The 13889-nt window shown below is 38.4% G+C and overlaps 1 protein-coding gene across 2 annotated transcripts in view; it reads right to left on the minus strand.

Moving 5' to 3' along the window:
• Positions 1 to 13889, minus strand: part of HEPH (hephaestin) — a 995050-nt gene that overhangs the window by 44896 nt on the left and 936265 nt on the right. For both annotated transcript variants that reach the window (XM_044057195.1, XM_044057196.1), the window contains exon 19: positions 11522 to 11684. In XM_044057195.1, coding sequence (XP_043913130.1) covers positions 11522 to 11684 — 163 coding nt within the window. The remainder of the gene's footprint in view (positions 1 to 11521; positions 11685 to 13889) is intronic.

Genomic DNA, 13889 nt, shown 5'->3' on the forward strand with positions numbered 1-13889 from the left:
CCACTTCTTCAGACCATACAAAAGTATTCAGAGCACACAGATAAGCCAAGTAACAGCCAATCAAAATATGCTAAAAATTCACATGTTGAACACGGTTAATAAAATAATTTGGCCACTAAAAACCAACCAGAGACAAGGTTATGAATCTAAACTCGCAAAAGACCAATCAGCAAAGAAAATTACAAGAAACACTTGTCTGTTATTGGAGGATACAATACTAACAAATAGAGGGAAATCCTCTTCTGCATATAAAAAAACACAAACCCAGCATTTCAGCATATACCATCCTGATCCATAAATAACAGACACCATATAAAAACTTAAAACCTAGTGTATCAAAATGCGCTAGTCAGGGTATGGTAAAGCCAAAAGAGACTTGTTCCAATAGAAATCTAAACTATTAATCTATAATCTAAATCGTAATCTAAACATTAACCTATTGTATTGGGAATTCTACTCTAATAGGAAAGGGTAAGAAAATTAGCCAGTCAACTTTTTGCCTAAAGCTAATGTCTCCAACAGAGCTTCATGTAGCGTTAACCTATTAGTAGAATGGAGTGATAGAGACAGTCAGAATCTACACTAAAAGGTAAACATATGCATACACTTGGCTTGAAAATATAATGTATAAAAGGTATAGCAAACAAGTGCAAAAGTAGATGCTGATCCTGAAAAATATATACATATAAAATCATTTACAAAATTAAATAAATATCTTTTCAAGCAGTGTATCACTGTAATACACCACACAAGACAAACTACATAAACAGAATAAAATACTATTCCATTAAATACATATCAATAGATGTTTCTCCATAACAAGTACATAATCATCTAAAACTAGTATAAAAACTCTACTCCAAGCCAAAAGGGACTTGTTCCAATAGAAACGTGTATAGGAAGTTCTGCTCTAAAAACGTGTAAAAATAAGCAATCATATATTTTCCTAAAACCAATGTCTCCAATTAAGCTACTTGTAGGCTACTAGCCTATCAATTAATAAAATTAGATGATAAAGCCAATCAAAATCTACATTAAAAATAAACATTGGCATGAATTCGACATGACAAGGTAATATCTAAAGAGTATAATGATCAAATGCAAATATAAACATCATGTAAAATACATATAGTCACTTATAAAAATAAAATGCAGATATCTGTTTCAAAGAGTGTATCATTTTAATACACTGCACAAACAAACTACAAAACAGATCAAGGAATAGTGTTCCATCAAATGCATATTAAAACACATCTCCAAAACATGAATAAAGTCATCAAAGACTTGCTCCAATAGAAATGTGCATATAAACCTCTACTCCAATAAAAACAGGTCTAAAGTGGCCAATCACTAATTTCCTTGAAGCTCGTGCCTCCAATAAAACCTCATGTAACATTAACCTATAAACTAACTATAGTAAAGCAAAAAAAAAAAAATAAATAAATAAATAATATATATATATATTCACTTTATAATTTCAAAATACTGAAATCCCGAATTTCAGTATCTCGAACTTATAAAGTCGAACATTGAAAATTGCAAAAGTGCATAATTGCGAATCTGAATATCTCAAATTCACGGTTGTGGCTTTACAGTGCATTGTGTGTGGTGTTGCAACTAGATGGTGTTTCATGTTGTGTATGGATTTAGGTGTCATTTAAGGTAAGTGTTTTGTTAGGGTTTTTTGTGGGAGTTTGAGTGTGTGAATGTGTTTGTTAGTTGTACGTGCGGGTTAGGGTAGGCAGGTGAAAGTATGTGTGTGTGTGTGTTGGATGTGTTGATGTTTGTATGCATGTGATGTCTGTGTGTGTGTGAGGGGCTGTAGAATGTGTGTGTGAGTTTCCTTTCTGTGTGTGTTTGTGCGATCTTGGAGTTGGTATATATAAGTAGGGGGGTGTGGGGGGCACAGGGAGGCTTGCCTCCCTGCTTATATATGTAGGTTTGTTTGTGTTTTTGTGTTTGTGTGGGTTTTGTTTGTTGTGGTTTAGGTTGGATGATGTATGTGTTGTATGGTGTGTTTCTGTTCGTGATTTTGTGTTTCGTGATTGTGTAGTTTCGAGATTTAGGCCATTCGACTTTATGGTTTCAAAATACTGAAATTCGGGATTTCAGTATGTTGAAATTATAAAGTGAATCTATATATATATATATATATATATATATATATATATATATATATATATATATATATATATATATATATATATATATATATATATATACACACACACGTTGTCGCCTCACAGTTAGACGTTGCCTGTTCGATTCTCAGTTAGAGCATCTTCTGTGTGGCGACATGCATGAATGGGCATTCCTTTGTTGAAGGCTGTGCGTTAGGCCCGGCAAGCCAGCATGTAAAACCTGCTGCCAATCATTAGTGGACCGGAGTTCCGCTGTGGCGACCCCTAACCTGGAAAAGCCGAAAGACACACAAAAAAAAAAATATATATATATATATATATATATATATATATATATAAGTCTTACTATTTATACATATGTGGATATGTAGATAAAACATACGTGTGAACACACCACAGCCATACAGCGTACTAAGAATAAAAACAACATAAACAGTAAACCAAATAAAAAAAGAAAATACAAAAAAATACCAAGGTGTAAAATAAAATAAAAAGTATCTACAAGCAAACATAACAAGCCCATACAATTAGTGATTAAGGTCGTTATATCTGTCTTTATTAATTTGTTCTTTCTTTCCCATATTCATAGTCAACAATCACCTATAGAGGGAGAAATGTTTATTTGTTCCAAAACTAAGAAAGTAAACTTCATGAAACCTGTATAAAACATGGCATGCCTGGCTAAAGTACTTTTACCATCTTTACATTGAATACTCTAAATATGTTGGTAAATGCACTTGTTTAAGGCGTATTTAGATTTACCCACATAAAAAGTGGGGCACAATGCACAGGTAACCATGTAAATAACTCTCTGAGAACAACTGAACTTTCCACCATTCTCAACCATATCAAGTTGCCCTAATAAAGAACTGTTGCAGACTATATTAGTGTAGGGGCATTGATGGCAATGTCCACATTTCTTAGTGGGAGATAGTCCAGCATGGTGGTCAATGGTATTCTCCAAAAGGAATTTTATGTTCCATGTATTTTCGTAGGTAAAAGATGGTAATATGGGGAAAATGTTTTGGTGCTTTCATCACTTTGCAACACGAAACAATTCTTACGTAAAATCTTCTCAATATCCTTGACATCCAAAATTAGTGCAGGACCATGTTGCTATGACTCTCACCATCAAAATGATTGACTTGTCTTACTACTTGGCTTAACCCACTCTTGATAATTGGGGCATATTTATGTTTCCTCTCAGCCTATAATTCATCTTTTAAGGAATCCAAGAGGAGAGGGAGTAGCCACAGGCCAAAAACATTGATCATAACTTCTCAAATTACTCCAGGCACTCTGTGTCTTCTGATGTCAAATGGGAAGCTCTTATGTATTGGCTCTTGATAACACCCTTCTTCTGATGGAAGGGGTGGTAGCTGGTAAAGAAATGAACTGTATTGCAATAAGCTGAATTTCTGTAGATACTAAATGAAAACTCTCTGTTGGCACGTTTCCTGATGTCGACATCAAGGTAGTTAATTCTGTCGAGCTTGCATGGATTAACTTAAGAAAGGAAGAACTGGTTTGAAGTTGCAAAATAAAATCATACAGGTCAGCCACAGTGCCTTGCCAAATAATTAGCAGGTCATCCAGGTACCTGAAATAACCAGCACACTTACTGAAAAGGAAGAGTTTAAAGAGTTTTCAATTCAAACCTCAAAAGGACAGCATTTGCAAATATGGGGGCGCACACTGCCCCCATGACCACTCCAAGGTCCTGCTTCTAATATTTGCTCTCAAAGGTCAGAAAGTTGTGACTAAGCACCAAGTCCATAAATTCAATGACTAGATCAGCCTCATTCTCCCCAAACCACTCAAGTCCCACATCATGTGGTATTACTGAAAACAAACTTTATATCACACGTCACCAAGAAAAAAATCATCTTTAGCTGGAATTACCTTGAGCTTGTCTAAAAGATCCCAAGAACCTCTTATAATGTGTGAAAAGGAGGACAAATATTCTTAACTTTCTGGTCAATAAACCTAGCCAGGGATTTTGTAAATGATGCACTGGCAGCTACAATTGGCCTTAATGGAGGGTCTGATAAGTTGGAGTGGATCGTTGCAATACCAAAGATCTTTGGAATGATGGGAAAATCCACCTAAGATCATCATAAAAGGCCTTGTGAGATTTTCACAAACAGGAGCAGTTCATCCAATGTCACTTTAATAGTCCTACAGGCAAGATAGATTTCATTATAGACACACTCATGTAGCAAGTTCAACATTTACCCGGAATAATCAGCTTGGTCCATTATGACCAGATCCTCACCTTTGCTGGCTTCATATATCTAATCTCAAAATTGTGCACAAACTGTTAGAGAAGCTGCTTCTCATGAAATGACAAACTTTATTTGTTTTCCTCTTACTACTGTGCAGTAATGCATATATTTATTTTTATTTATGCAATGTACATTTTCCATCCCTTTCTTTTATCGTCATACAATAATAAATATCTCACATTTTATTATTATGTTAAACTTCAATCTTCATTATCCTTATTTGGCCTCCACTCCATTTTACACAACCATCCATTTTTTTTGTTTTTTAAACTACTGCTAGTCTCCATTTATCATTAAACATAACTTTGTTTAGCCTTTTATTCCAAGTGATCCATACAATGTAAAATAATGTTTGATCTATTTTAGTAACATATTCAATATTTTTATGGCTACAAGATCCACATTTATTTCATTTACCTCTTTTATATTTTCAAAGAACTTTTCTTCACATAATTGTTTCCACAATTTTGCATGCCTTATACATTGTAAAAATATGTTCTGTAGTTTCTTCAGTATGACTATATATATATATATATATATATATATATATATATATATATATATATATATATATATATATATATATAAACTTTCATTGATTTTATATATGGCATATTTCCTTTTACTGGTAATTTAATAATCACTAATCTTAATAAAAATCTTGACATTCCACATGCTTATTACACCATGCTTTTTGACTTTTATAGCTTTAGCTTTCTTATTTGCTAGCTCAGCTCACGGATTAACATAATACATCATGCTATTGTTATACAGCACTTTCCTCTCATTTTCTATTTAATCAATTTTTAATTTCTCTAAAAGATTTTTTTCTTGATATCATCTCATTTCTTTAAACATTCTTTTTTGGACTTTTTAACATATCCAAATATTGTTCATATTTGTACTTTAGCAAAACTTACCACTAATGTTTCACTTTTATCATTTATGCAAAACAAAACTTTATACAAATTCAAAGCAGCAGCATAAACATTTGGGTTTATTGATCTTAAACCTCTATTTTCCTTATCCATATACAAGACTCCTCTCTTCACTGGATCCAATCTAGAACCTCATATAAAAGAAAAAATACATTGATGTGGTTACTGGTAGCTTTCTTGTTTACAATTTCTTTGGAAATCCCACCTTCTTATGAAATTATGATGTGTATCTTAGTTGCTGAGGTGCCTTCACTACTGGGAAGTGAGTCAGTTCTGGTAGTACATACAGAAAGCAGATGCCGTGTGTGTGTGTACACAAAGCAGTCACACCAAAGACCTGGACTGTGTGGGTGGAGAATGCAAAAGTGTCTCACTGTGCGCAGGGCCACTGGACACCAGAAAATCTGAGTAGTCTGAAATCCCCTTGGCTTCCATATGCTTCTCCCTTTTCTTGCTATTCTTTTTCTTGACCAGGAGGCTGCTGGGAATGTCATGGTAGCATGGAGCATGTTTCACCCCCCCCCCCCGTTTTGAAAGCAAACTCCTTGAGAGTCTTTTATAGGTTCATAGGTTCATAGGTTCATACTAGGCTATCTGCCCGAGGGCATTTACAAGCCTAGCCCACTTTAGTATGGGGAACTATACCCATTATTTTGCTGTGCCTCTGTTGAGCAGTGACACTGAGGTAATCCCTGGGGTATATCTGCGATCTCCCATCCATTGGTCAAGATTTCTCTTGAACAAGGCCAGCGAGTGCTCTGCCTCACATATACCGATTTTATTCCACAGCATAGGAGTCTTTGGGTGATGAATCTATCCTCCAGCACGTCCTATTAATAGCCGTGTCGAGGTTTAAGTCTCCGGCTCTGACGGATCTAGATTTTTGAGGTGAAGCATATTCATCAAATCTGGGTTTGACATGGCCTTGTATGTTAGGCAAGGTCACCTCTGAGCACTGAATAGAGCTGGAGTTCTTTCAGTCGGGCAGCATAGGACAGATGTTTGAGACCCTTTATCCTTTTGGTGAGGAACTTTGTGGCCTCTCCAGCTGCTGCAAGTGTCGGGTCAGATACATTCGAATGGGGCATTGTACTCAATCATTGGTCTGATGAGTGATGAGTATAGAGAGACTATGACCTCCCTTGATCTAGATGAGAATCCCTTCATGATAAGGTGGGCAATGTAGAAGGTCTTCCTAACTACTTTAGCTACATGGGTGTCGAATGACAGACTACTATCAACCTGGGTCCCCAGGTCCCTGATAACTTCTTCTGTACTCAGTGGATTGCCACCTATTTGGTAGCTAGGGGTAACCTTGTTTTTCCCAAGGGTATGACTATGCATTTTTGGCATTTAACTTTAGGCCATGGCTCTGGCACCAGTTATCCGTTTCTGTGAGACCCTTCTGAAGGATATCTGTGTCAGATGTGTTTTCAGTTTGCAGTCATCTGCAAACTTTGTCAGCCATAACCCTCCTGTGTTTGCTTGTACTTGAAAAGTAGATGCCAAACAAGAGTGGGCCCAGGACTGAGCCCTGTGGTACACCACTTGTGACAGGCTTTGAGTCTGACATGGCGCCAGCAACTCTGACCCTGTGGGTTCTGTCACTCAGCCAGTTTGCAACCCATCTTGTGATGTATGGGTTAACATTTAAGCTGATGAGTTTTTCAATGATACCGAGTGGGTATTGTATCAAAGGCCTTCGCCAGATCGAGGTAGGCTGTATGGACTGCCTTTCCTCATCAATGGCTTTGGTGACTGTTTAAAAGTCAACCAAGTTTAGAAGGCATGATCTGCCTTTGACAAAGCCAAACTGGGATGGATCCAAAGTCTGCAAATTCCTATGTCTTTATTTATGAGGTCCATTATGATCCTCTCCATGGCTTTGCAGATAAGGCTTGTCAAGCTAATGGGCGGTAATTTCCAGGGTCGGTGGAGGCACCGCTTGTGAAGTGGGACCACAGTTGCAGTGCGCCACTCCTGATCCAGAGGTAAGACTATGATTAAACAGCTGTCCTAGCTGTGGGTTTAATCTCGTTGAGTTCGTGGAGCACACAGCCGGGGACACCATCAGGTCCCATGGATGCTGTGTTTTTGCTTTGGAGAGCAGTTCTCACTTGGGCGTTGGAGATGTTTGGGGGCTGCAATATAGATATCTCTCCTTTTGGGGGAGGGGAGAAGTTTGCACTGAACCTGTCAGCCAGTATGTTGGCAATGTCTGTAGGATCAGTAATCTTCACATCATTTTGAACTAGTTCTGAGCATATCTGGGAGTTTCCTCCCAGGTTTCTAACATAGCTAAAGAAGGCCTTATGATTGTCTTTGAGTCTTTAGCTATTTTTCTCTCAAAATTTGCTTTGGATGATTTTATGAGAGCTCTTAGTTTTTACTTATAGTGATCAAGGGTGTCTTTTTAAGGATTTTGCTCTATCTTGGAGTAGCTTCCTCCTTTGTTGTAGAGTTTGTTTATGGCTGGGGTCCACCAGAGTGGGTGCTTGCCTTTGGTACAAAGAGTCTTTGTTTTGCTTGGGATTGCCTTATCCATGCAGTCCTGCAGGTGCTGGTAGAAGGCATTTGTAAGTGATTCAGCGGCTTGAGTACTGTTTTCCGTCGGCTCGGGGCCTTAAAGGAGACCACACTAGTCTTTAGAAGTGTGAAGTCGGCTTTGAAGTTCTTTACTGTGGTCTTTTTATTTCATGTGGGGGTGGGATGAGGACCTCCAGCGAGATTAGTTTGTGATCTGATCTCACCAGTGAGGGGTATACTTCCGGTGTTGAACATTGTGTTCCCATGTTCGTGATGATGAGATCAAGTATGTTTTCTCCTCTTGTGGGGATGGTGACTAGTTGTTCCATGGCATTTGAGTTTATGAATTCCAGGAACTTTTGGGCTAGGGTGTTTGGGCTTGAGTAGTGTTCCCAGTCTATATTAGGGTAATTGAAGTCACCTAGTATGATGGTGTTTGGTGATACATTTATCCCTCTAGTGTTTTCAGGAAGGCCATGTGAGGTTCCTGAGTTTGTGAGGTGGCCTGTAACATGCTACAATTTGCAGAGCAGTCTTGCCTATGGTTAATTGCACCTGGATGGTCTCCGATGCATCGTGTTGCCACCAGTCTTGAGGTGTGGGTGTCTTTGATGAATATGGATACCCCCCCCTCCTTTCTTGGTATTGTCCGGATTTTGGGGCCGGAACGCATGATAAGAAGTAAAACCTGATAGTGCTGGGGTGCTCTCAGGAGCCTTGAACCAGGTTTCTGTCACTGCACAGACATCGATGTTCTCCATACTGAGAAGGGCCTCGCGTGCATTTTGAGATTTAGACTTCTGGCATTGAGCAGCATTAGTTTTTTTTCCTTTTGTGTTCTAGGGTGGTAGGTTTAGAATTTGAGCCTTGCCTAAAAAGGCACTATGGGGTGGCAAGAACCTTTGCCAATATCCGAATCCCAGGGTGACAGGTGCAAGCCGTCCAGCGTGGCTTGTCCAGCATGTCATCCCAGGCAGACAGACATTGGATCCCCTTTGAATGACACCAGAGTTTAAGCCAATTGTTAAAGCTGATCATCTTATCTCTGTATTGTGGCATCATTCTTGGTGAAGGTAGGATACTGCTCAAGGTCAGGGTCATACCTGCCTGGGCTACATAATCAGAGAGCTCCTCAATGTCTCTTTCATGTAGTCCAAGGAGTGCGTCTCAGGTCGTTACACCAGCGTGGACAATGACTGAGTCATATTTGTACCTGCTGTTGAGAGACCTGAGTGCTTTGCGTTATGTGGCGGATTCTAGCGCCCGACAGGCAGCTTACTGTGACCTTCTCCTTACTCAGTCTGGTGAGCGGGACGTCAGTGTGTCTGACTATGGAGTCACCAATGACTAGTGTGTCTGGCATTGTGTTTGGCCTTAAGGGCTGTGACTGTTTGACACTCTGACTGTGAGGTCTATGTGTTGCAGGTGTTGTGTTCTGAGGTGGTGGTTGTTTGGGTGTCTGCTTTGGTGGCCTCTGCTGTTTTGGTAGATTTTTGATCAGAGCCGAGTATGTCTTTGTGTGTTTATGTGTATGATTTGAGGTTGTGATGGTACTATGTGAGACTGGGTCTATAGTGTGTGTGGTAACCTTCTCCTCCTGACTGGTCTTGCCAGTCCTATGTTGGGAGAGCTCAGCCTCCAGTCTGGCCATATAGTTGCATCTCTCGCATGTATTTGTGTTTTGTGGGAGGAGGAGAGGGTTGTCTGTGTACATGAGGCAATTGTAACATTGCCTCAATATTCCCAGGTTCACCAGCTGAGCAGGAGACACTGGACACTAGCAACTGATGATCCCTCGACATGCTAGAAGGACTAGACAAAAACTTTAAAAGAGATTCGGGGGGTGGAGGACCGAGAAATGGGGTTTGCCTTTTGGGGTGCTATCTATAAGAGTGCCGTATCAAGGTAATAAGTACTGTAGGAGCAAGTGCTAGGTTTAACAGATAGAAAAGTCTACTTGGAGTCAAGTAGAGATGATCTTTTAGGTATTAGAGAAAGTGCTAGTAACAGGGATGCTTAAAGGTAAGATTGAAAAGAATGCACTCTGCAGTGTGCACTAGAAGTTAGATATGAAAGTAGGTAACTTGAGTTTTACCTGTTTAAAAAGTTAAGGTTTAGTGGAGAGTTACTATTTTTAAAACAGCAAGATGGACTGAAAGGGTGGTTACTTTGTATTTTGGTACTATGAAATACTGTAGGATGGCCAATAAATTTAAATAATTGAAGGGTGGGATTTCAAAGTGATGGTTTTGTGATTACTCACATAAGCCAGTGAAAGTAGAGAGAAATGAGATATATGGTCAGATTAACATAAGAGGCGGCAACTAGAAAGACAGTGGTATTTAACAAGACAACTTAAATGGGTGGGAGGGAGGGGAAAAATTCTGCCTGACTCAGAACAGAGAGAGCTGTGGTCTCTTTTGAAGTTTTAATATGCTGTTAAACAGAATGCAAGCAAAACACAAGGTAAAGAAAACAAACTACAGTATTCAAAATATAGAAAGGCAATACAGAAATACAAAAAAATAACAGCAAACTAACCTTTCCTTCACAGCAAAGTGTAGCAGAGTCTGGATGAGCCTTTCTGGTAAAGCCATGCATACAATGGATTATCCTCCAGGTGAACTTAGCAGAGTTCAGACATAAGTTGATGTTGTGCTCTAGGCTGAAACAAAAGGAACATGTAGCATGGTAGTCTTTGTGGGGTTTTGCTTACCAAACACCACAAAATTACTACTTTAATGATTAATTCATCTGTGAAGGAATCACAATCAGACATTGGCCAAAAGACAATGCAACAAGAGAAGTAGTATAAAAGAAATCCTCTGTGGGGTATTTACCTCGAGCTTCTTCTGGAAATACACTGACCAACACAGCATGCAGTGTGAGTAACACAAAGCTATACTGCATGGCAAGAAAAAGTCTGAAGAATGCATCAGCCAATGCACACTTTATACCACCAATGTGCTGCTGATCTTGGTGGGAGGGCATTGGCTGAATTCATGTGGGAGAGCAAAGCTCTGGAAATGGGGCTGATAAGAAGCTACCTGCAAGCAGGATATCTGAAATGTGAGGATTGCAACAGTGAATACTACAATGGATATAAGCATTATTCCAACAGTTAACAAGTTTGTGTAGAGCAATGCTGTGTAGACATCTAACATTCTAACTTGATTTTATCTTACACAACAGTGTGGGTGACTGGCAAATATAAACAATGGGCAAATATTAGGCAGATAACAGATGAGTAAAGAAAAATGAAACGTATTGAGGGAATAAGCTATATGACTATCAGTGTTAGCCATAAAGGACAGCAATGTAGTGAAAGAGAATAGAAAAGTAAAAAGCAAGATTACTGCAATAAGCATAATGGGGTTGTATTCTATATAAACAGTGATCATTCTTACAGATTTGATTGTCATTAAATATCCCAAGGAATCTTGCTGAAGCTTCGGAAAATGGCTATGAAGCAAAGCAAACTTAAGCGACTAATTATGTCTAGACGACATCTAATCTAAGATGATTCATAGGCTTCCTGTGCACCAGAGGGAGACACTTCTCATAACTAAGCAGACTAACAGTAAACAGTGCTCATATGTATCTACATAAACAGTATCAAAAGAACAAGTACCTCGTTTTTGTATCACTGTGTATGTTATCTCCATGCCAGCATGGATGTGGTCACTCACATGGCAGTGAAGTAACCAAGTACCTGGATTAGTAACTACCATTTCTACTGTCTGGAAAGTTGCAGGAAACAAGTCAAACACATCAGCGCGATGTCTTGTTGTACTCTGAAACACAATTAAGAGAAATTATTCAATCTGGAAATCCGATTGGCATCATCTGCACAGATTTATCAAAGGCATTAGGTGCAAATTAAATCTAAATAGTTTAAACTCTAATGTCACTGCAGTTGTCAGTACTAAGCCTGCATCATTTTTATAATAAGCTAAAGAAATTACAAAATCTAAAATAAAAACCATCAGGATAATAAAATCTATGGACAGGATGACTTTTTGTGACAGATATCTACTTGGGACTCTGACATCCTGACTCATTGCAATTGTAGGCAGATACAGTGTTTTGTCACAATGCTGTTGTCCTGTATTCTACAATGGGTCCCGTACACATTACCAAAATGCCACTTCACTGACTTTCACATGACTGAGATGACAACATCGACAGGAAACTGACAGTGAGTAACCCGTTGGCCAACCCAACAAACACACAACAATGACAGCAAACAAAACAAACCTATGTGGGAGGTTTCCCCCTCCACACCTCCCCTAACTAAATATACCAAGTCCAAGATCTCAGTACCGTGCAGGTAAGGGGCAAAGGTCAACATGCTGGCCAAGCCCTTCCTTACCGTCAGTTTCCCGTAGGTGTTCCAAGCAGTCGATGTTATGTCCTGTCGTGTTGTCTGCTCGAGCATGTGAAAGTCGGTAAAGTGGCATTTCGGTAATATGAAGGGGACCCTCTACAGTTATAGACAACAATTTATCTTTTAGCACTTCAATTGGAAACTAACTCAAAAGTATTTTTTTACAACTAGTTTTTTTTTTTTTTTTTTGTGAATGTGTTGAGTAAATTGTTTTCCCGAAAATATATCTAGCAGACTTTTCTCAGAAATAAGTTTTAGAACCATGTGGTTTACATTTTGTTTGCAAGAGGTGAAACTTCATTATATATGTAGCATGTGCATATTTAAAGTGTAAAGCATTTCTTTACTACCTAATAATTTGATTTCTGTTTCTAGAATACCTATAAATAAGACCAACCTTGAAAACAGAATAAGTGATTCAAATCCATTCAAAATATACTGAAATTGGGAGCATGTTTTGAAAAGTAGATCTGACACTGGAGGGATAACAAGGATCAGTCAGATTTTATTTTATTTTAATTTATATAGCACTTTTTCAACTCAAAGCCAAAAAGCCAACCCATCAAAAACATACAACACTATATAACTTCATAAATTAAAACAATATGCTAATTAAAACTGCATAAAATGCTTTTAGTTTATTTAAACTTTCTGAAAAAGGCACATTCTTAGATATTTCCAAAAGCTGGTGGCAGAGGAATTTTCATGTAACAAATGTAGTAGAAAGGTACAGATGGAAGAAGCTGTAGATGAAAAATCCCTAAGCACAAGTGATCTCAGTCATACCCTTGAAATCTCCAGCAGCAGATTCCTCTTGGCAAATTTGAGGGCCTTGGTGTGATCGTAGACCCTAAGCAGATTATTTTTTGATACTATGATCTTGTTTACCTAGGTTGTAATGAGTATGAAATATACCATTTTCTTTAGCTACTAGTTAATGCCTAACCAGTTAAGAGTTTTTGGGACAGAAGTTGTATGTCTTAAATATGAAGTTAAAATACATGCCACTGCATCCATCATCAGCTGGACTCTGTGTGGTCATCCAATGACAGCCCGTGACAAAAACAGCAGGTGTAATCAAGTCTTGAAGAAATCATTGTACGTACTACGTACATGAAGTCATCACTTGGTGTAGCAGATGTCTCTGGAGTGACAAAAACAGCAACCATTTGAAACTTCAGGACCAGCCAGAGTGAGGCCCAAAACACAGAGACTGAATGGCCAAAAGTATGGACTTGGCCATCTTGGACTCAGCATATCTATTTCCCATAATATTCACTTTTCTCCTAGGTATGATGATCTCAGAGATAGTATATATAAGTTTGGGGGTGTGGAGGTGCAGGGGTTTGCTCCTGTGCAAAAACAGTTGTATAAAAGAGAAGAGTGATTTTTGAGATTTACTCGTCTCCTGGATTTTCAATTTTTTGCTCAGCATGTCAACAATCTGCATTTCTAATGATGAAATTCCAACAGGTAGCCAGCAAAAACTGGTCGTACTAAAGGTGGTACATGGTCTTTAAAATATAGCTTACAATTTAATATCATTCTGAAGTACTCTACCAATGCCATCAAATACAATCCTCATTTATCATTCCTAAGTTTAATTTTAGGC

Source organism: Protopterus annectens, chromosome 15.part0 (assembly GCF_019279795.1).
Source record: "Protopterus annectens isolate FY-2018-M chromosome 15.part0, PAN1.0, whole genome shotgun sequence".
Classification (NCBI taxonomy): Eukaryota; Metazoa; Chordata; order Ceratodontiformes; family Protopteridae; genus Protopterus; species Protopterus annectens.